This window comes from Lepisosteus platostomus, chromosome 1 (assembly GCF_059453375.1).
Source record: "Lepisosteus platostomus isolate fLepPlt1 chromosome 1, fLepPlt1.hap1, whole genome shotgun sequence".
NCBI classification, from domain to species: Eukaryota; Metazoa; Chordata; class Actinopteri; order Semionotiformes; family Lepisosteidae; genus Lepisosteus; species Lepisosteus platostomus.
In genome coordinates, this window is record NC_142611.1 from 16,531,137 (window position 1) to 16,558,914 (window position 27,778).

Genomic DNA, 27,778 nt, shown 5'->3' on the forward strand with positions numbered 1-27,778 from the left:
GGAACGATTGCACAAAACACATTTCTCATCCATTTCTTTTGGCAATCAAAATGTAGTAAACTACTGTAAGTACTGTAATTATCCTGATAGACTGTACTGACAATGCATTGTTAAAAACTGTAACACAGAGACTCAATTTTCAGTCAATGCTGTCTTTTTATTTTCTTAAAAAAACAAAAATATGTTTAAACACATTTAAAATGTAACCACTTGGAAGCAAAGTGCTATCCCAAGTTGACAGTGATTCAAAAATAAAGGAAAAATGTATCAGTTAATACTAAAAATGTTACAGAAATGCTTGCATGGAGTAGAAATGGCATAAGATCACTATTAGCTACCAGAAACAGAAGACAAATACATTGCAATAAAATAGACTGCCAAGTGCTGGGATATATATATATATTTGTTCCATTTGTTTGTTGAGAAAGGAAAATATAGGCTTCTGGTTGCCTATTTTTACTGCTTGTTCATATAATCACCTGCAAAAATACCAAGAAAAGTATAACTGACATATCTTGACAACTTTTTAAAAAAGTACACGTATTGAGCTCTAATGTACATTTGACAAAGACTGAGAGGTCACTATTTGTTACAAATAGTTATCAAAAGAAGCCTTTATTTTTTCTCATTTCTGCAAGACGCTTCAACAGGAAAAACAAAAAACATGGCCTTCCTGTTTCCAAAGCTTATTTATTTTCCGTATAAAAAAATAAAAACAAAAACAACCACTGAAAATATACACCAAGAAATTAAAACTTAAAAGTTAAAATATAAAAGCATTCAAAATAAACTTGAACCCCAAAAAAACTAATCGGCATTGATCCTTTTGCACCATTTTGTTTTAACTAACAGAGGTTTGAGGTCCGTTTCCTTGACAACACATGATCCCTCTATGTTCTGCGTGGCAATGTAGTCTGAACAGGGTGTGTGCCAAGGTGAAAACAAGGGGGGGGGGGCATGCTTTCTAGCCAAATGTGGATAAAAATATCTAGTGTGCCAGGCAGAAGGAGTGCTGTAGAGGGCAGTAGGATGAAAAAAACAAAAAAACTGAGGTGTTCGTAAACAGCTTAGACACAGGCATGTGCGACTGTGAGAATCCAGGAATTTGTACTCTTCAAAACAGGTGGCGAGTTTGTGGCTGTGAGAACATTGATATTTTGTTGGGGTTTTTTTTGTGTGCATACTGTGTTCAAGTGAGGGTCAGAGTGTGATTGTCTTTACAGTTCAGTGTCTCTAAAGCAGTGACTGCAGGATGAAGAACGTTGTCAATGCTCTGGTTTCCTCTTGGGGTGGACTGGGCCATTTGGGTCTAGCAGGCTTCCATCTCTAAAAGGGGCCCCGAAGCTGCTGCCTTCGCTTTGCACGTGGAGAAAGTGTTTCGTTTTCCTCCTGGGAAGAGCAGAGAACAACACTAAAGCCAAGCTTACAGTCAACAGTCTCAACTCAATACAGTCCTCATTTATTTGCTGCATAGAATCCAAATTCTAAAGCTGATGAACATCCCTTACTGGACTTCGAGCATGCAAAATTGTTCTTCAGTCTGTTTCTGATGAGATATTTATGTGCAGGAGGTTTGTGGAGATACAAAAAATTAATACTTTTTGATCACACAGAAAACAGGTTTTTTAAGACAGTATATTAAGATACTTCTGTTCCCATTACAGCACCATAGTATTACCATAGGGTCTGGTGTTCCTATAGTAATAATAATCTTTATAGATAAACAGATGTTCTGTTAGAGCAAAAATAAAATGTACAGAAATTAACAGAAAGATTACTTCTGCAGCACGGTTTCTATCTGTAGAATGGCAGCATATTCACTCTGAAGATAACCACAGTCTTTATAGTTTATTCAGATGAACGGTATGAACTAGAAACACTGTATCCTTGGCAAAAACCTGCAGCTCACGGTGGTCTGTAAAGCACAAAACAAACCCATGGGAATGAGCCATTTAAGACGATTGCCAGTCATGCTGGAAGTTCATTTTAAGTCTCTCACTGCAAGGTTGTGCTCCTCATTGGTATCTAGCATTTTGCATTCAGTCTCTGTTGACAGTTTCCCAAGTTTAACACTATATAGATACAACTTTCATCTCTGTAGTCTGCAGGTCACTCTGACACATAAGGTAATCTCCTCCACTGTGGTGCAATTTCTAACTTAATGTTTATCTCTGCTACCCTGCAGTTGAATATTTGGCAGTTACCATACAGAGAAGAGGGGAAAGTAAAACTCACATTTCCAGCTTTCCGAAATAAAGCAGACCAACAAAGCAAGATGATTTTAAATTCCCTAAGCAAAAAAAAGCTATGCAACCAAAAATAGTTTTAAAACGGCAAAAAGCATGTATTCATACGTACTGAAGCTTGTTTCAGCATGGGTTGTAAACTAGTGCAAGTGATGTGCGCTATATACTGTATATAAAATATATTTAAAAAGCTTAATTTCACAAAGAAAGTTCACAAACCAGCCATACTTTGTTAATTTAGTTATAAGGACATCAGAGGGTTGGTAGTACAGATCATAATATTCAAAATACAATTAGATTTTGCTTACCAATATGCAAAATTATGCTACAATTTCAAAACTCCAGGGAAAAGGAGAAATCTCGGTATTGACAGTAAACTCTTTTGTAATTCAAAATTGTGTTTTTTCCAAGCTTTGTGCAAGACCAAAAACAAAGACCAAAGCGGTGCTCAGGCAGTCGCTTGGGAGAACCCGAAACTCGATCTCTACTTCTTGACATTTCAGCGAAAGCCTCCCGACTTCCCACCCCCCACCCCTCCTCAGTTCCCGTCCAGACGGCTTTGCCACATGTGGATGAAAGAGGCTGAGGAGAGCCGCCTTTCCCAGGGAGAGCTGACCCCGAGCCGCGGAAAACGGGGCAGGCAGTGCCGGTGAGAGCACCCTGTCGCTTTTATTTACCTCCTCTCCCCTTTTCATCCCAGGATTTCAAAGCCCTACTCTGACCGGCTCTTCCTGGGAAGGTTTTTCCTCTCGGCCTCAGATGAAAACACTGGGCTTCCTGTCGAGGAAGAAGGCTGTGAGGGGGGGTGGGGGGACGCCAGTCCAGGCCTTCACAGCCTCTCGGACACAAACGCCGGGATTCAAGAGCTACTCCCCATTAGCACTCAGGAATGCCGACTGGACGAGGAGGAAATGAAACACTCTTCTGTTTCAAGGGCTGGCTTCTCCTGGCCAGGGCGGCGGGCTGTCTTTGAAGTGTGGGAGGTTAAGATAACTGGCCCGGCCCTACGGTTCTCAATCGTGGCCTTCATCTCCGACTACAAATCAAAGGGTCGCAGCTGTGCTGCTCTCTTGCCTGCACTCTTCTCCCCTCGGCTTGGGTCTCTTTCAAACTCGTACGCTTGAAAAAAACATTTGAAAATTTGCTTGCAGAAAAAAAAATCTAGCAGCAGGAAGTAATAAAATTGAACAAAATAGCGTGCTATTGGCTACATCTTTTTAGCTTTCTGCAGACGTTATAGCTGAATGAAGTTATTGAGTGAATCGAATTCTGGTGTCGCAAAAAAGCCTTGGCATAGCGAAGGGGTGGATAGGAGGTTACAGAGAATATTTCCTGATGTAAAGTTTCAAAATCAACTGTGCAGCAGTTCTCGTCCTTTAGGTATTTCTTATGAGCTGATCTCAAACTGGGCAGATGATTCTGAAGAGACCAAGTCAAGCTGCACTTTAGCAGCTATGCATCATGTTTTAATTAAGGCAGCACTACCTAATTATATATCTGTTTCTGCACCGATAGGAAAAAAGGAAGATTCCAATTAGAAATTACCCCCAAAACTTCCTTAAATATGGAAATGAAATATGACCTCACTAAATGCTTGTTACCCCAGCCATCTTAAACTGTGTCTTGGGAGATCAGTGGGGTGTTGAGAGTGCCATGTTTGTAGTAAAATCTGTGGTGGATCACTTGCAAGGCTGGCTTCTTAAGGAGTGCTCTATGGTTTAGCAGTGTATATAGTGCATAGAGAAATCTGATGCAAAACAACATCTATTCCCTTAACTGTGAAAAGTACCTGTCCCATTGGTAAATGCTGAAAACAAAAGACTAAAGAATTGCTCTTCTGACTTTTACTATTCTCTGTGTACACTTATGAAGATTATAGAGTTTCAGTGTCTTTATTATACTACATAATAAACTGTATGTGAAAGACCTGTTGCCTGCTGGGAGGAATCCAAAAACTATCATTCTTGCTTATAAATCCATCAGCATTTGGCTCTCCTGAACGACAAAACATCTGACTACGTCACGAACAGCAGATTTTTAGGAAGCTTAAATACAAAACCAGGCGTCCAACGACACATTCCTTTTACAGGTTTTTAAAGTAACTTTTCCCCTTTCATTAGTTAACTTTTAACATTCTTCCCTTCACCCAGAAAATAAAGTACAGTAAGTAACGTGTATTTGTTTTACCTCCGTTAGGAGCATAGTTTGAGGGGGTAAAAGCTTGAAAACAAAGCCGGACTGGAGACTTGGGAGTGTAAACACCCCTCAGCTCCTCAGCAAGCGAGAGCTGTGCAGACTAGTTACATCAGGATCCCTCCAAGAAACCACAGACATGTGCTGAAGAGACTGGGGATTGCCCACATCTGAGACATTGCTGGGGGCCACAGCTGAAGTCTAGCCAAGCCAGGCATGCCCCTGCACGGCCTGATCCGCAGGCCAGGGCGGCACAATCAAAGGAGCACTGTGACTGCTCCCTCTGCTGTGGTTAGGCTTCAAAGAAACTGCTGTGAGTCGCAGATTTCAGGGAAGGAACAGGGAGGGCGGAGGGGGGGGGGGGGATTCAGACTGCATTGACTGTAGGAGCCAGAACTTCTCCCAAAAAGACCTCCAGTACAAACAGAACAGACCTCACAGTAAACAGCTGACTGCGAGCTGCCTCCCACCCTCTCCCTCCCTCTACCTGGACACCTTTCTTCCAGACGCCATAATCAAAGGAAGACTACATTAACAATGGCAGACCGCAACCAGTGATGCAGGTCAAGTAAAAACAGAAAAAAAAACAGACCCTCTGGATGCAACAGGGGAAGCAGAGGAAGTGGCACAGGAAGCAAAAAAAAAAGGCACAAGGGAATACACTTTTTGTGCCAATCTCCTACCATTTCCTTCACCGCATAGCTGGGTTTGCGTGCACCAAGTCCATGATTCGTCAACAACACTTTGTAAAGATGTAATTATTTAATAATTACTTTGTAGAGATGTAATTAAAAATGTCCAAGGCAAAAAAAAATAATCTTTGTTTAACAAGCTTGGTTGCTTTCATGGTCTTAGTTGTTACTCACATCACCTCTTACAGTAAAGGATAACTGTGCACCATAGTTTTTACAGTGAGGAGCCATACTTCAACATGCCACATACGGTACACGTTTAAGAATGCATTTCAGTTACTGGAATCAACACCACAGTCACAGAAATTCGGCCCGTAGGCATATGTATCTTGACCTATCCTTTTTTTTTAAATAGAACTTTCCATGCAATTTCACAATGGATGAAATTGTTGAGTTTACTTCTATTGTGAAGTAAAAATACAATATAAAATGTTAAAAGACACATCTTCAGATTTATACCGTTACACGGAGAAACATTTTCTTTAAAAAAAATAAATAATTGTATCATTTTATAATCCACAGGACAAGCTTTCCAGTCCACATGGTTTTTATAAAGTATACCACATACTGGGTGGCTGGACCCACTTCACTTTATGTCTCATCCACATGCAGTGGGATATTTTATAGAAACACCTTGGCTTGTCCTATATTAAAGCTTACCAATACATAGGTAATCACTGACAAACCTAATTCTGTTTATCAAATAAAACATCCCAACTATTTTAATAAATTCAAACCGAATGAATTCCATCATTCGTTCCACAACAGGCAAAACAAAAGACTGTTACACTGTTAAAAATCTATTGCCAAAAGAGGGGGCATGCTGTGGGAAGATTCGATATTCCATAAAATATAAAGTTTTTTTTAGTAGTAACTCACTTTTCAGGCTAAGAGGTAGACTACAATATTTTGACCATAAATGATCCACGAAAATCCACATAAGGAGAAAGAGTCCATAAAAACAAAACAAGAACAGCTAAACGTCTATGGGTGTTTCTTCTGAAAAAAAAATCTCTATAAGTTTAGAACACATACATTTTGCTTTGCCTTCCTTGCTAACACTATCTTCAAACTGGGAACAGACAGGGGCTTAAACATCCACAAATAAGAAGAAACCTACCAAGAAAAGACTGGAGTCTGGAGAAAATTTGAATAATTGTGGGAAACGAAATGCAAAGTACCAAGACATACAATTGACCACAATTATACCCAGTGGTTGTAGGCTCCCTGACAGTTTCAAATTCCAACATAACGTTTAAAACCATGCATTTCTAAAGAGGAAAACAAACAAAATGCTACCAGAATGTTCTGGGTGGACCTGATAGAAGCCAGGAGTGCCAAGAAAGCCCACCAATTTCAATTAACACATGGAACAAAAATTTCACAGAACCAATGCCGATATGTTAACCAGTCCAGTCAGTGAGAAAAATAGGTGTACAGTATGCTTCCATACCATCAAAGAAAAAACACACTATCGATTTAGTATTCACAAAAACTATACTCTTATACACAAAATTCAAAATTTTGTATTCTTATTTTCTTTACAATGAATACAAAGCAGCAATTTTAATCTTAAAAAAGCACATTTTTCTTTTTGCAGCATTGATTCAGGAGAGTAAATTCCTTGGTCTAGGACTCTGCTATGACTGCAGTCCTGATCCATAGTCTGGTTCAATTTATTTGGAAAAAAGACTGGGATTTCTGTGGCATTCTAAAGATCCTTGTCAAGACTATGATTACAACTACTATGATTACAACTATTATTAATATTAATGAGAAAATCATCAAAGGAGTTACGCTATTTTAGAAACTTCTCAAGTGTTGTGACTTAAAATGACAAGATGAAAATGTAAATCAGACTTAAAAGATGCAGATGGATTAGGCAAATAAAAGCATTAAAAAAGGTAAAAGTATTAGTCGCAAATAATTATCTACATGAATATTAAGCAGATCTTCATTCAATCATAATGCTACTAGACATAGACCAGACTTAGGCTGCTGCTAACTTGACTTTACATGCACAGAAAGTCTTAAGATAATTCTATCTACTCTTAGTACTGCGATTCAGAGAAGGAGCTAATTAAAGTTACATAAGGTCTGTAACTTACTGCTTTTTCTAATCTAAGCTCTGCTAAAAGAAATATCAGGTAACACTTCAATGAAGATTCTTTTTAAAGTATTAGTAGGAAAACATCCTTTGATTTCAATTCAGACTTCCCTTTGTCAAACATGCTATATAATGACTTGTGCTATTAAAAGGTGTGAGATGCATGCATTTTGTAGGACTGTTTCAGAGTCTCATCTTCGCTCCAATGCTCATGGCAAGACGAAGCCACTGCTGAACAGTGTGGTGCATTCAGACATCCTATACCAATTATAACAGGTCAGAAATAACAAAATGAAACTCAGCTGCTGCATATGATTGTGTCCTTAAGGTAAGGTTTCAATTTGAAAAAGCTCTGAAATTAAGGGAAGCTCAGGACCTTGCCTAATTGCAGCTAGCAAGTGGATTTCAGTGCTTAGAGGGTTGAGGAGCTAAGAGAACAAGTGAAGTATAAGACCATTTGTTTTTCTCCTATCAAAGTCTGACAGCTGAATCCTTTAACTATAGTCACTGATACAGGACACAGCAAGTGGTGGTTACAGTTAGCGTAGTGTTGCAAGCTCATAAATGATAAATTATAGACATTCCTGTATCACATTTTTCATTGATCTGTCAGTTCTGAAATGTTTTCACACACTTCCTTTTTGCACACACTGTATTCATTCTTACCCTGTGGCATGAAACCTTATTAATCTGATGACCAGAAGGTCTTTTGCAGAGATTTATACTGTAGGTGGTCTTCTTCCAGTTATGGTGAAAGAAAACTAATATTCTGACCATAGTGTTGGACCCATAGAAAACAAAAAAGTAGAAATCTGACAGATTTTGAGTGTAGCTGGGTTTCTTTTTTCCTTGTGCAAATATTTATATATATATATTCAAGGCATTGTGAATACTTCTTCAGGAGATCTGTTTGGTTCATTTCCATAGTAGACCATAATTTTACAGATTTTATTTCAAAGGTCCCAAACCAGGACCATAAAAATAGTTCTAGTGTGAAGACAGGCTAACATTACAAAGCAGAAAGAAAAATACAAGGCATAAGATTTGAAATTAATGTCAAAACCAAGTTCGTGTCAGCTTATGCTCACTAGTTCCAGCTGGGTAGCCACGTAGTAGGCCAACATCAGTCAGGACCTGGCCTAATTGTAGCTAAACTTCAACTTCAAATGTGCTGGGCTACACAAGAAAGCCACAAAACCATCTGGAATAATCTACATTGAGTTTGCTATCATTTGCAATGCTTTGACCAAACCAATGAAGTCTAAAAACATCTTTACTGCATTAAAGTTCTCTGGGTGAAAATGCACAGTGGCAGAAGTAGAAACCTTGAGGGAATCTGCATGTCATACATTGATAAAAATCTCCAGGTTGGTATATGAAAAGGATTATTCGGACCAGACTAAACAGAGAAAACGGGAGAGATTTGGGTTTCACGAATTCAAAGCAACCAATTCAGCAAGGACATGTTTTTTGCACAAAGAAACAGCCAATTCTGCTGTGAGAGTGGAAGCAGCTGGTTGAAAGGCGTACTATTTTACGTCTTACTTGATCAGAGGAGGAAAGAAATTTGACTGGATTCCAGCTCTTCAACTGCAGTGTTAACATCTGCTGCACATGAACATACAGTATCCATCTTTCATATCTCTGCATACTGTAATCTGGTGTTATAACCCTTCAACTTTCTGGCATCATTCTTCTCTATTCAGTCTACACTTATCTTTTTCAATACATGAGGCCAATCACTTGGTAAGATGGAAGAAATCACTGATCATCTTCAGAACCAGAAAGATACTGTACATAATGAATATGTTCAGACTTGCCTAAATCCTTGTCCGAAGAAATAGAACAGAAAAATAAAACCCCCAAACTGGACTGACATAAGGCTGTAATGGAAATTGTGGTAACCCTGCATATAACATTTGATACTTTAGTAAGCAGCTATTGCACAGTATGCTACACTATTTTTCTTATTCAATTTAATGGAAGGTCATCAACACAAGCCATTCTCACACAATCCAATATTGTCTACTGTATGTGCGGTACAACAAACCTGATTTATAGACATCCGTTTTTCCTTTTAAATTTAAAATCAATTTTCTTTTAAGGCATCCAATTTGTAAATAACAAGACTTAATCAACTTAACTCACTGCCAGCAATCCACATACCAGTGATGACAAAAACGGCGTCTTCTGAAACGCACACTGTCAGGCTTCTTTTTCATATATCAAGTACAGTCGCCATTGACAACATCGATGGCGGAAGTAAGGCACGAGAGAGGGGAAAGATGTCACTGTAAGCTGACAGGTTCCTGGCAAGACACCAAGCCAACTGCTATGTGCCAGGGATATCTCCACAACCCTGCACCAGATTCCAACCACCGATCTCAAGACTACAATCGTCACTCATCCAAAATCCAAATCCAAAGACTCTCAAGTTTTATCAGAAATGCTTCAAGTTCTCAATAGAGTAAAGTGTCAACAAAGAAAGTAAGAGTGTTCAAAGGTTGTGCATATTGAGACATAAATACACTATATCCATTTTGGTTCATGAATTCACATTGTTTTTGAAGGTGTTCTTCCAATTTGTTTTCTACACTTTTTAGTGGCCAATCAAGAGAAAAGACATCTGTTTTGAATTTTTTAATTCTTCTTAAATCTTATTTTTTTGGTTTGATACAACCCCAATAAAGGGGAATTAAAATTGTTAAAATTAATCACATATGTGCAATATTAAAATAAATGAGCAATTCTGTTCAATTTAAAAGTAAAATAAAAAAGTTTTAAGTAGGTAATTTTCAAAATGTCTGTACTATTCTACACCCAACATGACTGTAGACTATTTTTACAATTGATCATAGAGCTGTTTATTTTGTAATATTAATACATTGTTTATCATAGAACACTCTTAAAAATGCTTCTTGCTGAATAGTTATATTTTGTAACAAGCAAAACATGAAACAGAAAATAAACACCATAAATGACTATTAAATTCCTAATTTTATGTGACCCAAGAACAGAAATTACAATCTAATTAAAAGAATCTCATTAAACATTCTCAATGAAATGACAAAATAACAGGCAGGAATATTGAAACTTTTGCTTTATGATTGCTGAGAAGGTTTAATATGATTTATATAAATTATGTGGAAAACGTATATACACTATTAGAAAATCCATGTCATGTACTGAACAAATGAGAAAGGATAAAGACAATAACCAAAAAGTTCATTTAGCAATGTTTTCTGTAGTCTATGCTAAACCAGCTTCAATCCAGCTCTTGGGATATGCATAAATTGACTGCTTTTGAATTGCTCCAGTATTCTTGGTATTATGCATATGTGTTTCAGGTTGTCATGATAAATCAGTCAAGGTGTCAATCTACCTTCTGCCTGGCACTGCTAATTATGGGATCAGTGCTGAAGTATGTTTGCTAGCATATTCAATGATTTTCCGAACCAATCTCAATAAATACAGCTCACGGGAAGACAAGGGACCATCTTTTGTCAAGGAAATGGTTTCATTAATCAAATTGTGTCAGCATTTTGGTAAGCCTCACAGTTCTGGAGAAAGCACAGTTAAATGCACTTGAAGAGATAGTTACATGCTAATAAGAAGGGTTTACAGTAAAAGGGAAAAATCAAACAAGAAAGCAAAAAATTTGGTAACTAGCTAGATACAATCACTTCAACCAGAAACTCTGCACAAATTTAACATTCCTAACTATGGACTGTTAGAACAGTGTTATTTTAAGTACTATTAAGGCTTGCTTTGAGATTTTAATCTGTTTAAATGAATCCTTCTTGACTGCTGCAGACTGCATAAAAACTGTCTCTGCCCTCCCCCCCCAAAAGGCATATTGCAAAACAATTTTCCATCACTTCAATGCTGAATATTTGTAGTTTTATAGACATGCACTGGAACCCCTCTTTAAAAAGTAGGAATTCACTTTGAATCTAAGTACCTTCACTCCTATTTGCTAAGATGAATTGTCTGTCATTAGAGTCTAAAAACATCTATCCTATTCATTATCAGGCTGTTTATTTCTGAGAAGGATCCCAGTTACCTTGTGCCTATCCTAGAGAAGACATGACTGTACAGTGGATGGGATGTCAGAATTTAAAGACACAAATTAACCTAGTCAGCATGTCTTTGAAAAGTGGGAGGTGCCCCCTCAGAGAAAACCCACAGAGATACAGGGAAACCATGCAAACTCCAGTCTTGCTTTGACAGTGTTGTGCCAACCTCGCGTCGAAAAGGTATTGCTAGAATTGTTTATAATGCCATTTACCATTTGAAAATGATGTCTCAAATGAAGACCGTCAAAATTATCTCAAAATTACTCGCTACTACACTCTTCTGTTAGAGCCATTCATCTTTCGTCTCCCTGTGCACTACAGCAGTTGTAGTTTTACAACAATAAATTTGATAAATTTATCATGGTCATCTTTCAAGAAATGCTATCATATGGTTTGTGGATCAAAAGCCTCGTTTTTAAAACATTTCTATACATACCAATCTAGATATTATGACAGCCTTGTATGAAATATACATAAAGTTAAACTAAAACTGCTGAAAAAGAAATCAGCTAATAGCAATCTAAAGAGCTACATGGGCCAAGAGACCTTTCCTAAATTCAGGAATATGTATACAACATTTTTTTAAGGTAGACTTTTAGGATTAGTCTGTAAATTCATATTATTCAAAGTAATGTGTTTAGAACACAACATGTCACTAATAACAAACATATCTGTCAGCAGATAAACCAATACATAATGTAGTTGAGATTTTCTTACCATTGCTCAGATGTACGCAGTTTTCATTCTCTGGCTTGTACCTGTAGAAGATGTTGGTCTTTTTAATGTTTTTTCCCCCCAACAAAAAAAGAGAAAACATCTACCGTATACATTTGTGTATGTACATCGTACTTTATATACAAGTGAGGATTAAAGATTTTCAATATACATATAAATTGCTGTCATCGCAAATAAGGGAACATACACAATTACACACGGTAGCAAAAACATAGCGAAAAGGACATTATGCAGTGTTAAGCCATTAATAGTGAATAACAATTGTGTGCTTTTTTCCTCCCCGGGTAAACCTCTTCACAGACTAATCCTATAAGTCTAGGTTCTGTGTAGAAGATGGGCAGGAATAAAGATCAGAGGCACATAGAAAAGGCAAGAGACTATTGTTCAGGAAGTCACAATATACCTGCGCAACAGGCAGCACGTGCTTACTCAATGAATGCCAAACAAGGTTAGACTGCAATGGGGATATAGGAGGAGGGTCCATTGAAGAGTGTTTTTGCAAAAATTGGAATGAAAACTCCAAAAAACGATACACGTCAGAGGACCGTCCTCCCACAAAAACAAACAGCTAACGATTTCTTCTGTTTCACGTTTGCCTTTTGTCTGCACATTACACACAAGCGCAAGAAATGCAAGGAATTACGTCACACCCAGTATTCTGACCTCATTAGTGTCGACAAAAGGGGAAAGCAGTTTGGTTACCTGATGCAGGCTCTTGTAACTTCTCTCTCTTCCTCTTCTTCTTCTTTCCCTGCAAAATATCCAGGTGAACGCTTAAAGTGCGGCTCCAGCACTCATACTCACTAAACCACTTCTTTCCATTGGCGTTTGCCATGTCCATTCATCCCCGGGAGGACCTCTCTGGCATTTTTCCCTTTTGCTCTTGAATAATTTCCTCCAAGAAAAATGGAACTGCTGAGTTTTCGCATTCAAGCCCTGTGCTGTTGATTGATATGTGTATTGTTACATTCCATCCAGCATCTGAGCCCAGCTTCTGCTACACTACTGTTAAGTGATGGGCACTGTACATTTCTGTACTCTTCTATGAAATCCACTGTGTGGTTAAAAGAAAGTAATTATGTTAGAGATGGGGTGAATAGCCTCCCTCATTTTTAACCCTTTATGTTTTTAAATGTACTATTATTATGTCACAAGCTATGAGGAGATCCCTGTATGTTACCAGCTAAATGTACTAGAAAGCATAATAGCATGTAGAAACTTTCAATCCTGGAATAATATTGTGCTTTATAGGCAACTTGTCACTGCAGGTTATTACTGCAGTACAATTCACCATGCAGAAGTATTGTGAAAATGTCACTGTGATTGTTTGGAGTACACTTTCCACTTTAGTTAGCTTAGAATTGGAAGATCTTTGCATTAGCAAACAATCATTCATTAATTCATAATGAAGGACTATATAAACACAAACATTTTAATTTCAAGGTGTCCTTAGTTAATGGAGACTTATCCAGCTGCATATGAAGAATCCTATTAGCATGTAAATTCAGGAAGAGCAGTTAACGCCCACCTAGTCATAAACTAGATTGGTTAACCTCCAGTGAACACCTATGAGAATGACATGACTGTTTAAAGTAAGGCATCCTGGTTAATAAACTAGCATTTCCTACTTGTGTACAGTGATTTTTTTGAGCTGCTGAACAGTGTTTAATGATGTTGGAGCAGCATATTTTCTGCTACATAGCCAGTATAAAATTGTTTTTTTTTCCAAGGATGGAACGCAGTCTTCACCAAGGGGGAAGCATCATGTCACTGACCTCTGCTGAGCTACACTTCAGATCATATACAGTATAGCCAGAAGGCAGCTGAGCAAGGCTGTGCCAAACTGAAATGATCTCATTCACTACCTCGTCCAAGAGCCCATCCCTTAACTGAACCAACTGTAACGTTCCAGCCAGACCCTGTTACACAGGGACACTCTGAAAGAAGGCCTGAGTAAAAAAACATCACAAGATCTTGGAGCAGCTTCAGACGGCCTCTATTGCCATTGTGACTTGAAGCACACCACCACTTCCCTTGTCGGTGTCACATACTCCACTGTTTGCAGGGGAGAAGACTGAATAACTGCATTGGGCATCTCAGAAGAGGCCACTACTCCCTTGGTATTTGGCTCCAAGACTCTGCAGCCAGATGACATTTTTAAGGAATCATGAGGTGTGTTGGCTGCTGGACAGTTAGTTACCTTGGCTGGTATCAGCCCAAATAAGAGGACTCGATCCATGGTATCAGCCCAGATAAGAGGACTCAATACAGATGACTGCAGAGATCTTTGGAGAATCAACCAGGCCTAACCCTGGCACGTATATCTCCCAAGCTGGTGGTTCCTTTATGGGCAGCAGCATGGCAGAGCCTTCTCCTTGCCCAACATGGTTCTCCGTTGGGTCTGTGAATGCACTACCAGTGCACACTTGGCCAGGAAAGATCCTTTATGCCTTTTCCAGCTATGCCTCTCCTTCGACAGGGTGTTCCGCGTCAGAAGGTAAACTATGCCCAGGTTGTGAACCCAGCTCCCACTCTTGGGCACCCCTTTGTGGAGGCCAACCATGACAGCTGCTTACGAGCCCTGACTTCTTTGGGACACCAGTTCAGAAATCCTGGACCTGTGGGTCTGGCACCCAAACGGAAAAGACTTGTGAGCTTAGTCCCTGCCAGTAGTCTAACCTCTGCAAGGCACTTGCAGAGATTCTACCTGGAGCCAGTAAGCTTACAAGTGGGAGATTTTCTGACATACAACTTGCAAACACCTCCCAGTTTCCATAGTGCTCATGGTCCTACAATCCATGTTGGGTCTTGCTGCAGTGCAACCCAGTATTCTGGACTAAGGTGGTCTTAATATGTTGGCTGAATTTGGCTGAATTTTCCAGTGTCCAGGTAAGAATTGGTCTATAACCATATCACACATTTAGACCAAAAAGGGTGAACCAGAGAGTTGTAGCAGATTCCCACTTTACTGAATACTAGTTCAGCAAAGGCCAGTGTTATGATCCCCATTCACACATTAGGGAGGACTGCATTCCTTTTTCAGGAAAACAGATATGTTAAGAAAATATATATTTTAGCAATAGTATGCAATAGTTGACTTAGAAACAATTTGTTGATCCTTTGACGGTCAGTACTGAATAAAACAAAGCTAGAATCACTTAAATACCCTTATGGATGCTAGTCAGTAATTTATTTTAGAAATTAAAAATGTATTTTTTGCATGTGCTAGAAATGATACAGTATAATTTGCCAGTCCTGCAGGTATAGGCCAAGTTGATCTCTTAAATAATGCATAAGAACAGTCAATCGGCAGTTAACATACTGTAACCACATGGTTTATTAATGTAATAGGCACTATGGAGTTCGAAAGCACCATTATTCTAAAAGCAGCAAACCATTTTAAAAAGGAAACTTGGGGCCCCTAACAACTGTATAAAAGACATTACACAGGTAAAATGCATAAAATATCAGAAATAAATTCAAGACATTCAGAGTCTTGTTCATTTTAACTAGGAATATTTTTAGATGATCAGAACCTATTTCAAACCATCATAACCAATTCTGCAATCAATTCCCCAAATAGTTTAGCTCAGTCAAGGTAAGTCATTAATAATTAATCTATCACAGCCTTTCTATTTTGAAAGATAAGGTTTTCCAACACCAGCAAGAATTAATATAAAAAAATATATTTTTGTGTGTGTTTTTGTAAGTTGTACTGGTATTGATCGTTACAGTTGCTCTAATACTATTTTTAGGGTGTATGATGACAATAAGTCTGCCAGCATAAACTGTGGTAAACACCTTGTTTTGCCATTTGTCTAGAAGGAAATAATGAGTACAGTATTAATGAGGCCTTAGTTCCATTAGTTTTCCAAGAATAGGCTGAATTTAGTCCTCACTGTGCACAATGCAAAAATGTAAAAATTACACAGCATGGTAACACACAGCATGTTGAACAATTTTTCAAATGTCTCCCAAAATGGTAAAACTTTCCCCTTTAACAAAGGTAGAAAAATGCCTGAGGTGTCCAAAAGGAGGCAGATAAACACCACAAACTACACTTTCAAATGGTGTAGTGAATATGAGTGCTGGAGCCACACTTTTAACAACATCAGTCATGCGCACACACACTCGCACACAAACACACTGTCCAAAACAACAGCTTAAAATTCAGCCAGGTGCTATAGCATTTTTTTGTACCTATTTTTTCGTTTTTCTTACAAAAGGTTAAAAGGTAAAAAAAAATAAAATACCCTGGCCTTACATTGCCTGGTAGTACTGAATCAGAGACAAAGAATGAATACTGTGCTCTGTACAAGACATTAATGTCAGACCACCGAGGGTATCATTGTCTTTTTGATTACAGGGTATGTTCTGTGCTACAAGAAGATATAAGGGGACTCCAGAAACCTTGCTTTTAGCCATGGGCTCTGGCTTTTGGTTGCTAATTTCCATGTGGTTAATTGATACTGTTAGTATGGTATACTTGTATTTAACAAATTATAGTAACATTTATTTTTACTAATGTAAGAAGAGAGATGTGTTATTCATGCTCCTTTATCATTAAAATGAGTCTACTTTTTAAATCTTACTTTCTGGTACAAATACTTCTACTGGCTTTTGGATAGCTCAATTCAAATTTTACTGTAAAGATGGCAGTAAAACAAAAATGTGTCCTCAACATATCCTTAAGCTCACTTTGTCTCATCCATTTAAACGCTAAATGGAATATGACAGGATGTTTAACCAGAAAGAATTATCCTTTGTAATTTACTTTCCCTAATTCCCATCAAAATGTCCCTCCATAGAAGTTTTTAGAGAATTTGTCTTTGTGGAATTTGTGGAAATAGCCACATTATTGGAAAATAAAAATGAGAAGCAAGTAGTTGAGCTCCAGCAAATATCAATAAAGACATAAAATTCAATTGAGTTTATTAAATCATTTTTTGTGCCCCTGTAAAACAAATTTTAGAATATCTACCTGAAAGCCCTGATTTTGGGAAGTCTAAATCCATGTATCAGAACAATGTTTGAAAAGTTTGCTAAGATTTGAAAACTTCCCAGGTGCTTCAGCAAGTAAATGTGTTCAGTCAGACCACAGAGCTATAACTATAGATTTTCACCCATTTATTTCTGGGATTTGTTGCTAACCAACAGCAAACTATTTCAGAAGCAACAAAGCACAACTATGCGGAAGTTTCTGGGTCTGGGTGGGCTCAAGCAGACCAGGGTACCCTCTGCTGGTCAAACAGCAGCATCTCCTGGTGTTGTGCTCGTTTGCACAGACATCAGTAATCAATACGTTTATAGTTCTGACTGACTGACGGTTGGTCATGGTGGAATGTGTCGACAGTTCCTCGCTCTCTTCAGACTCCACAGGGTGGTAACGATTTTTTTGAGCAGCGGTTGAGGGCTTAATAAAACTGAAAATTGGCAATTCCAAATTCAGAGACAATTCTCTCCTTAAATCTGAGGTGGGTTAAGCCAAGACGAGTGAAAACTCAAACAAAACTGGCACTGGTGAAAAGAGACAGAGCCACTAGATAAGCATCAGTATTCCAAAACAGCTGACTGAGGCTATAAAAAAAATGGTTGCAACACTGTGCGCTGGGTTTTGGAGGTTCACACTTCACACACCTTTCTGTCTCCAATCTGTATGATGGTACTCACATAATTGTCTCTTGCAGACCAGCCAGGGTAAAGCTGCATGTGAAGCTGCCGTTCCTTACGGGCTAATTCATAATACTTAGCTTGCTCTTCCCGAGATAAAGCGTGCCACTGTTGAGAACAAGCCGCATTAAAGTAAACGTTAGGGAAAAAAAAACAGCAGTCAATTACTGGCATTCACTTTAAAGTTCCTTCCAAAGAGACGCGTGCTAGTGTTTTTGTAAAATCCTTTTTAACTTCCAAATGATTTAGACAAAAAAGGAGAACATGATGAAGAGATTAGCATGTCTGATTTCATATCTAAACACTGTTACTAATTTAACTGCCTTTTTTTAAGTATGTTAGTGAGCAATTACGGTATAGTCATAAATTGAGCTTCTCCGTGGCACACTGCCTGGACTGCTGTAGCTTAAGTTAATCGTAGAAGGAGGTACTTCACTTTTCAGTGTTGTCATATTTTAAGAAATATATAGAGTTCCAACTCCTTTATCATGTAAGTTGTTATAGATCATTTATGGAACGTATACTTTAGGCTAATAAGTTCAGGCATAAAATGAGAGATAATTGTTCAAGACTTTGTTTCCTAAAGAGATGCTAATTAGAAACATAAGCTGGTGCAGAACTGGTATGAATTATTAGGCTGGCGATACCCACCCTCCTTCCCAGAATCTGGTTGATAGCAGCACTCTCTTTCAGCGTACACTCTGCTACGACGTTTGCTCTCATTTCTTTCATGTACAACATGAAAGCATTTAGAGGTTTCTTGATGTGAGGTCTTTTGGGCTCCTGCTCTTTTCTCTGTTCATGCTGAGGTTTCCTACAGAAAATGCAAGGAGAGGGATAAAAATAAACCAACACAAACAATACCACTCATAAGCCTCTATGGTTGTCCTATAAAAATGCGAGACTGTTTCAGAACTGTCCTCCTTTTCCTACCTATTTCTCTGCAATGTTTGTAAGATGCACTAGCCGTTCATTGACAAAAACAGTTTTAAGACCAAAATGCAACTAAGTGTACAATTACCTAATTTGGAGACACAAAGCACTAATGCTACAAAAAGCTACTGATCTCGTCTGATCTTTTCAAGGTCAGAAAGAACTTTTTGGCAGTTTTCAGGTTTTAGTTAAATGGACAAAACAATTACACAAAAACTTAAGCAACAAAAATATTAATTTAAAAAATGTTTGTATGGAAGTCTCATATGAAAAATGTCATCTTTGGGTAACAATTTTGAGCTAATAATAAAAACGGTTGTCATCACAAAAGACATAGGAACGAATACCTTAAGTCCCTTCAAGGCAGTTAAAAGGCAGAAATCTGGTTGCGTTTCTGTGAGTACTATTACGCTGGCAATCGAGAACTGGACGAAACTATGCAAACCCGTGCTGGAAGTTATGATAAACACAAACATAATTCAAAGAATAATAATGTGGACAGCCATGAAGGAAGCCGTTTGGCATTCCCATGTTATTCTGAATAGGATCTAGTAAAAGCATTGGCACTCTGTTTTCTGGCTAATATGAAGCAACAAGATGAGAGCTACAAAGGAATTACAATTACAAACCACACATAATGTGAAATGGCTGAACCCGGCTAAAAAAAAAAAAAAGAGACTTACATGTGCATGAGGTCGCTGTCGTGAGGATGCTCATGTTTGACCTGGGGATTGACAATAGCAGGATGAGGGATTCCAGTAGTGTGGGGTCCTGGGGGTCCTGGCACCATGTGATGTGAAAACCTTACAAGAGTGGGATAAAAAGAAGAGGAAGAGTATGTCACACGTCTTTTCTTGAGAGACCACTCAAATTTTAGAGAGCTCCCTCTTCCGATAGGTTGTACAATTTAGTGCTCAGCAGTGAAACAAAAAGGCAATGGCAGAAAATCGTTGGATAAAGCATACAGAAGAGACACCACCAATGAAGTAACGTGAATGGGACAATGTTTGAATCACCTGTTAAAAAACAATGTTAAGGTGCGTCTGTGGATGAACTGATGAATAATAATGTCTCACCTCTTGTATCGATAAAAAAGGCAAATTATTCCTGTTTGCAATCACATGCATTTACATTTGCAATCATATTTGCAAAGATTTAGAGGTTTCAGCAGTGGTAAAAGCTGAGCATATGTTAAAGCAAACTGATAAAGTCACTGAAACTCAGGACCAGATTCCAAAACCTCAATTATTAATACTGTTCAAGGTGGATGTTCAGTGCTTTAAGAACTTTCAGACAATATGGACAAGTAGTCTTACCCAACAATTTGCTTATTTTATTTTTCAGAATGAACCCTGAAAAAAATATACTACCACACTGCTTAGTTTCCTCCACAGAGTAAACAGGCACCTCAAGGTCACATCTATAGTTTTTCCTTTTGACAGTCAGACATTTTTGGATGTTCATTTTGAGCCATCATCCTTTTTTTCCCCAATTTAACAAGTCACACAAAATTGCTTGAATGTTTTTATAAGCACAGTTTTTTACAGTAACTCACATTCATTTCTAAAAGATACATTAGAAAGATTTTTCTAATTATCTTCTTAACAGCATACCACAGTTCACACTTCATAAGCACACCTTACAGACCTTTTCCAGGAATATACTGCTTTAAGATTTTGTTCCAAGTTTTGCTTTAAAACTCTGTATTATTAAAGTATTAAAGTGACATATTATAGTATTAAAGTGAAGTTTAAAGGACAGGGCATTACCACAATAGTTTGGAAAAATAAGAAGAGCGCTGAAGCTTGTTACTGTATCGAGTTAGCAGTATGTTTTGGCTGCTGCCTCTTAACAAGAAATGATGCAGCAGTGATAGCTTTAGAAAGACACTGAAAAAAAACATTCAAGAGATTCAAGAATTCAGACATTTTACCTACCAAACAAAGATACTGTCTGAAACGAAAAAGCCAAAGAGCAAGGCTTGTCAAAGCAGGATTTAATAGCTCAGAAAAGCTGGTATTGCGATTCCCATTGAAATGACAGGGCTTTTACCACCTTCCCATTTCATAGCTGCAGTATGCATGAATCACACATCTGCGACTGATCCAGAGCCCCACAGTAGCACTACAGTCTCATAGGAACATTTCTCATAGGATCCAATTTAACACTGCCTGGGGAGGAGTTAATGAAGTGCTAATTAAATTTACCTGAGATTTCCCAAACAGGACAGAGTGCAGTATTGCTGATGAGAAACGATGTACACAAATGAATCTTATCCTGATCTACAGTGAAAAGACTCCTTTTTCCTTGAGGATGAGTTGTAAAGTACATATGTTTCCTAACCTAATAAAAGCTTATATATGACCAAACCTGGGTAATCTTATTTAAATTCCAGGGAGCTACTGCACTTTCCTTCTTCAGTATGGTCTTCCTTTATATACAATACAATTTAGGGCATAGTTTTCCAGATGGGTTAAACAAGAGATCTTGCTGTTCCAGTAGAAGAGACAAAAGCACCAAACTGCTCTAAACCACCCCCAATGAAATGCAGAGATCACAATTATGGAACAGGATAAAAAACTATTAAACCTGTTAAAATAAAGGGCTTATTAAAACTACTGATGAGGCTCAAACAAGCAGGTCAATTAGGCCTGGTTAAAAAGAAAAAACATTGGTTTGGAGACAAAAGTACAGATTTTTCTCCAGTCCATCGTGCCAGCATGATGGTGGTGAAACAGTGAATTGACCAGGCCCCGCTTAAAGCTTCCCTGCAGGCAAGCACAGGCACTGGGAGAGGAAGCAGGGCAGCCTTCTCTAAGCCCGCAGAGCCAGGCCCACCTACCTGGCCATAGGGGTGTCGACTGGGAGGGCAGATGGGTAGGGTTCCCTAAATCCACCTGAGATTGGATACACAGGCTGACCTTGCCTGAGGTTCCAGAGAAAAACAAGAGGGATGATCAAAACCAGCATCAGCCTCCACTCTCATTTTAGTCTGGCACAGTACACCATTGGAAAGTTAACAGCACGTTCATCAATACAGCAGAAAAAGGCACCATCCCATATTTTCCTCAACAGTACCTAGATTAATTGAGTGTGGATTTTAATCTCCATGTGATTTCTCAAAGAACCTTGTGAAAATGGAGGCTACGGTGTTATCTTATTACACACCAAAACTCTAGGAGAATCAATAAATGCCCCGCTAGGATATTTTTGGGATTTGTAAAGTGAAATCCTGTACAATTCAATCCCCTGAAGAAAGCTCCACCACATTTATTGTACCAAAAAACTGCTACTTTCATCGATAGCCTTATTGGTTGAATGAGACGGGTTTAGGCTTCATTTCCACCAGGCCTTGACCACGTAATATTTATAACCTCATCTTCCTTTGAAACCTCAATGATGTTATGGCATCATCCGTTGGCTATCAGTCCCATGTTTGCACATTCCCACACTGCTGGATAAAACTCAAGAGAATGAAAGGCTGGAGATACCTACCATCCCAATGGAGGGGTGATCTGCCCAACTCCTCCAGGAGACAGTGGATAGAAATTGGCAATGTCAGGACCAGGGTGATGCCTGGGCATACCTGGAGGATGACAAGCTGGTTAAATTCCCCACCAATTATTTGTAATCATTTATTGGACACATCAATTCTTTAGCTAAGAAGCACCTCCTCATCTCTTGAAGACAACTGCAGGGAGAGAGACACCGAAGAGCTGGCAGCAGGGGTGCTACTGAGACACTTCACTTATGGAAATGAAATCTTGAAACACTCGGCCATCCACCTTGAGACGTAAAGAACAGTTATTTGATTTTAAACTAAAAGCTGAGCTCTGGTTCAACTATTTTATTCAAAAGAAACAAATCACCTAACATGTAAATGCATTGGTGTCTGCTAGATAAAATTGTATAATATATATATATAGAAAGAGAAACACAAATGGATTTGTGTGTCCAAAATATGGCTGTTTTGGACATATTTTAGTTTAGTTTAGTCTGAACCATAGATAAACATTCTGAAACAAGATCCCAATGTGAAAAATACCCTGGATCACCATTCCCAATCTTTCTCCTGGTGACACTGAGCAAATTGTCCACCTGGGGAATTGAGTCTAGTATTGTTGACTCAAATTTCCAATGCCAGAATCACAAAGCTCAAACCAAGCACCTTTACCAGTTGAGCTACTTGGAAACCCCTTGTATTCTTTATTCTAACCATGTTTCTTAATGCGCTGCCAGTCAACTAAGCAGAGATTGTAGAAACTGTTGCCAAACCTCAAGCTAATAGGGTGACTTTTTCCGTTTTCCCCAATTGTTAAAATAGTTATAAACCAATCACAAACTCAAGGCATTCAATAACTTATCTTCCAAAAAACATCTGTTTATAATTTCTTCCAATCTGACCCCTCGGCCCCCACTCCTAAGAACAGAAAAATCCCAACAGAGATGTTGCAATATGTTAGATAAAGCCAGGAACCTAAAACAGTGTTAAATGGAACAACAGAAGGGATGCAGAATGAAAAGGCTGCTAGAAGTTGAGTTAATTATGACTTGCCTATTTCCATCTGATTCCCCAAAGGTCTGTGCAGGTTTTTGAAATTTGCCACCAAAGCGGATCACTAGTTAATTAAGAGCCGTTTTTGGTCCTCATAATGCTCACACTTGATATGATTCATTTGGCTCATGATTGTCACTCCAGTTTCCACTAAGCTCTTCTGCAAGGCGACTCCTCTGGGCTTCAAGGTCAAGTGCTTCGTGCATTTTGTAGTATTTAACAGGGGAAAAGCAGTCTCAACTGAATGGATCTGTCAACTGGCAACTCCAACATACAAAGCTCTACATCTGTACATAAAAAAGCAACTGCCTCAAGATTAATACTAGGTCTTAATCCCAAATGGAGCATACCCCCCCATGTACAAACTTGTCTCAGAAGGCCACCCCTAAAGTGAAGAACACCATGGGTATCCAGCTCAAGGCTACGACTGCAGCCAAACCTTTCTTCACACCAAATAAGGCTCTGGCTGTTAATATTGTTTATAATAGATGGAAATTAAGAATTGAGAGGTTGGGAGAAAGAATATACCACAGAGGCTTACAACCCTTATAATCTATTGCAGTGCATGATTTTTTGCACAAGCTCCTTATCTAAATAGCCTATAGTGGTCATGTCCTTTAAATGAACAGATTTATGGGGTCAATATTCATTTACACTAGTCTAAGTGTCTAGCCACGCCAGATTTGTTTGTCAACTCACATTCTTCAACACAATGTTTTGTTTGAAGCGTCCTAGCAGGTAATCCTGTAAAAACTATATTTAATCCTTAATATTATTCACATATTATAAAACTTTAAAGGGAAGTGCATTAAAAAAAGAAAGAAAAAAATACACATAAAGCAGAGTTCAATCCAAACTTCTTTAAAAGAGCCAGCTGGATGAATTGGCCTGGTCTTTTGTAGCTTATGTTTTCATTAAATTCTAACCGAGGGACCAAAAACATCACCTGTGCGTTTGAACTGTATTGTAATTAAACAATCTCAATCAAACTTAGAAATGATTCAGTTTCACAAAGTCATACTCTGAAAACAACTATAATAAAAACTAAAGGAACAAACTGAACTGCTCCTAACTTGGTTTTATTCTTCAGGCACCCAACTACCAAGGGATCTCATTTGCAACAAATTTTCTAAGAATTCCTTTAAAGCAATCACTTTGCTGGGATGCTCTTTTCAATGGGGGTTCTCAAGATGGTGATCGATGGAAAGCGAGACGTATTCTCTTAGGTTTACATTACTCATGAATTAATCGACTCTGCAACCACTATGACTACAGAGAGTTGTCATGTCATGGGAATCTAACTTATTTATATAGGTTTATCACATTATACTTTCAAAATATGTTTTTAATTCACTCAATTCATAAGCAATAATGATGATGATTTTAGACCTGAAGCTATTAACAGCTAACCATATTTCCACTTTATTAAATTCAGAAATTCTTCAGAGCTGTAGCAACAAAGACAATGCAAATAAATTGTAAACCTGCAAGATAAGCCAATGACTGGATTGCCAACAGGTTACTGTGCATTAAATGTACAACAGGGGTGCCCAAGTGCAGTCCTCAAGGGACACTGTCCAGCAATTCCAATTAGGTAGTTAAGGACTCATGTGGAAAGAATAGCAGAAACCTTTTGGCCCTCCAGGACTGGAGTGTGCCCCCTAATTTATACCACTTAGTACACACACATAAGATATTATAAATTCCTCTTTCCCCAAAAATATCTAAAATGCTGCTAAAAGTATGGCAATACCCTTATTGCAAACACTGTTACTGAAAAGTGTAAGGCCACTGAAGTGTTTATGGATAACAAACCAAAACTGGGCTTAAAAAAATTTCTGAAAAACAGATTAAATATGCCTACAATATTTCCAAGGTATTTTCAAGGAAATCACACTCATATTTGTGGACAGAAAGGAAATATAAATATTTGCAGAAAGCCTTTTCAGATTTAACTTGTCAGTTTTTATTACAACCAAAAACTGTTGAAGAAAATAATTGGGGGAAAAAAGGGTATGGGTGTTTTTCTAAGCCTTCAGATCACACTGCATGTTAAGCTTGAAGTACAAGATGAAGCTGCCTCTAGGCTATATGTGAAAGATGTTTAATGTCTGGTTGGCATACAGCCTTCTTGGGCTATTTATATCCCACCAAACTTCATTGTGGCATCACATCCTGTTTTGTCCCTGGCCCTTTTAAGTGGTATATGTTGAATGTCAGCCGGAAGGAAAAAGCACACAGGGAGTTTAAGAACTGCTGCCAATAATCACCCTAAACAGCTTTGAAAACTCCTCCAACTCAGCTCATGTGCTGGCAATGCCCTGCACAGTTTACCATCATGATGTTTAAACAAAAACAAAAAGGCCTGCAAGTTAGTTCAAGTGTAGTAAACCACAAACACTGTTCTCTGAAAGGCAGGCTGCTTAACAAGAGGTGTGAAATACTGTATAGTGGAAAATATCTTGGGTTGTTTCCTCAACTGCCTTTAACCTCCCGTCACAACCTCCACCCCCAAAACGTACAGTAACTACTGCAAGATTTTACACATGTTAAGTTAAATATTCTGTTTGTAAAAGCTTATCCTATGCAAAACAGAGGTCCAAATTTAGGTCTTTCTAATATTTTGCTTTGTGCATTTCAAGGAAATTGTGGTGTACAAAAAGCACACTACAGATTACTCGGTTAGGAGAAATGCATATCAAATCTAATCCTTCACCACACTGTGACCGTGTGACCTTCGCCACATTTTGTGAGCAACTGTGTTAATTACATTGACTGATGTAGCACAAAAACAATATCTTTAACAAGGGGTTTCTGAACTCATTAGATTTGCATTGAAAAATATACAAATCTAGTCTTGAAATCACCTTTTTTAATGTTGGCTTATATACGTATATACCTGCAGCTCTGAAAAACTGAAATATACCAAACTTTTATGCAGCAGAATGCAAGTGTAACAAGTAATTAATTATTTAAAAAATGCAAAGGTAATCATGTTTCAAGCACAAACAAAAAGACTACTGGTGTATTACAGTTAGGATGACAGTCCTAAGAACATTTATAGGTAGCAGTTATATCACAACTGGCAACCCAATGGAGCTCAGCAGGTGTGAGCCTGGCCAGTACCTGGATGGGAGTTCTCCTTGGAAAGCCAAGGTCCTGACTCTCTGTGGTCATTGAAATTCACAGGGCATTTCTCGAAAACAGTAGGGTTGTTACCTCTGTGTCCTGACCAAATTATTAATTGATATTTACCAATCATTGCCAATCTTTCTAATAATAACCATCTATGAAATGGCCTCATCACTCTGTTCTCCTCCCCACTGACAGCTGATGTGTTATGAGCATACTGGCGCACTTTGGCTGCCATCTCATCATCCAGGTGGGGCTGCACATTGGTGGTGGTGGAGGGGAGTCCCCATTACCCATGAAGAGCTTTGAGTGGAGTGTCCAGAAGAACACTATACTGTATAAGTGTAAGGAATTATTATTAATAATAATTAATTATTATTCAGAAAGGGCAAGGCCCTGAATAGTTCCACAAAACAGGATATACTTGATGGGCTCTCAACCTTTTAAACATCCACTTCAATAAGTGACAAACATCTGGGATATCTAGAATTACATGGAAAAGAGGTCCAAATTTAGAATTACAGTATTTTCTAAATTAACGCTGGACTACAATTAAGATGTGGTCAGGACTAGTGTCAGCCAGAGCCAACAGAAAGGTTGGCTCTGGCTCTGAGAAATGTGCAAGATATCTTTGGAAAAAGCTGGAAGAAACCAAACAGACACTATGATATCTAGTGACCCCAAAAACTAAAGAGAGGCCTTGTGTACCTTGTTTGGAGTTGACATCCTGGGGGTGGTGTCCAGAGTGCGGTCCAGGTGCAAAGTGCTCATCACTATACGTAATCAGGGGGGTCAGGGGGTGCACTGCGTGAGATGGCTGGACTACTGGTACCTTGTTCGACTGGAGAGGAAGACAAAAAAATAGAGAAACAAATTCAACATTTTGATGACCATTTATAATGTTGTAAAACATAACATAAGGGAATGTTAAAAAAAAATATCTTGTAATATCTGCATACATGTAGGACACATTAGGACACAGATGAAAAGGTGATGTCTAAAAGCATAAGAAAAATATTCAGACAGATTACCCATAAAAAGTTGGCTGGTTCACCAGTTCCCGAAAATTCAAATATGGTCCAAAACACCCAAGGAGCATCCTGTTTATTCAGATGTTCCTTACACTCAGTAAGGCTGATATTGCCTTATGTTAAACAGCATTCTCCAAATAGCTTTTCTTGAGTCTGTAAAATCCGACATTTTTCCTTTATAATCCATTAGAGTCACAAGACCAGCAGGACAGCATTCAGTCTTCCAGACACACTAAAATAATATGTCCGTTTAATTCTTTCATCACAAAAAATGTAACTGGATTCATCACTGGAATCTTAAAGCTTTTTTCCAAATATCCTTTACTCAGTGCAGAGAATAAATTCCCTTTGGTCTCAGCTGTTCATGTTGATTGGACATCCATCTACATTTCTGAAAACACAAGTTTT

At 38.3% G+C, this 27,778-nt stretch overlaps 1 protein-coding gene across 10 annotated transcripts in view; it reads right to left on the minus strand.

The window, feature by feature from the left end:
- Window positions 1-136: 136 nt before the first annotated feature.
- Window positions 137-27,778, minus strand: part of lef1 (lymphoid enhancer-binding factor 1) — a 70,797-nt gene continuing 43,155 nt past the window's right edge. Inside the window, exons 4-12 of one of the 10 annotated variants that reach the window (XM_088626063.1) lie at window positions 27,048-27,180; window positions 22,148-22,238; window positions 21,495-21,578; window positions 19,336-19,455; window positions 18,371-18,533; window positions 17,720-17,827; window positions 12,752-12,791; window positions 12,032-12,072; window positions 137-1,386 (exon numbers count right to left, since the gene is read on the minus strand). In XM_088626063.1, the coding sequence (XP_088482189.1) occupies window positions 12,038-12,072; window positions 12,752-12,791; window positions 17,720-17,827; window positions 18,371-18,533; window positions 19,336-19,455; window positions 21,495-21,578; window positions 22,148-22,238; window positions 27,048-27,180 (774 nt within the window). In that variant the 3' untranslated portion in view covers window positions 137-1,386; window positions 12,032-12,037. Of the gene's footprint in view, window positions 1,390-12,031; window positions 12,073-12,751; window positions 12,801-17,719; window positions 17,828-18,370; window positions 18,534-19,335; window positions 19,456-21,494; window positions 21,579-22,147; window positions 22,239-27,047; window positions 27,181-27,778 lie in introns of all 10 variants that reach the window. The other 9 variants (XM_088626045.1, XM_088626039.1, XM_088626055.1 and 6 more) reach the window with 9 other exon arrangements.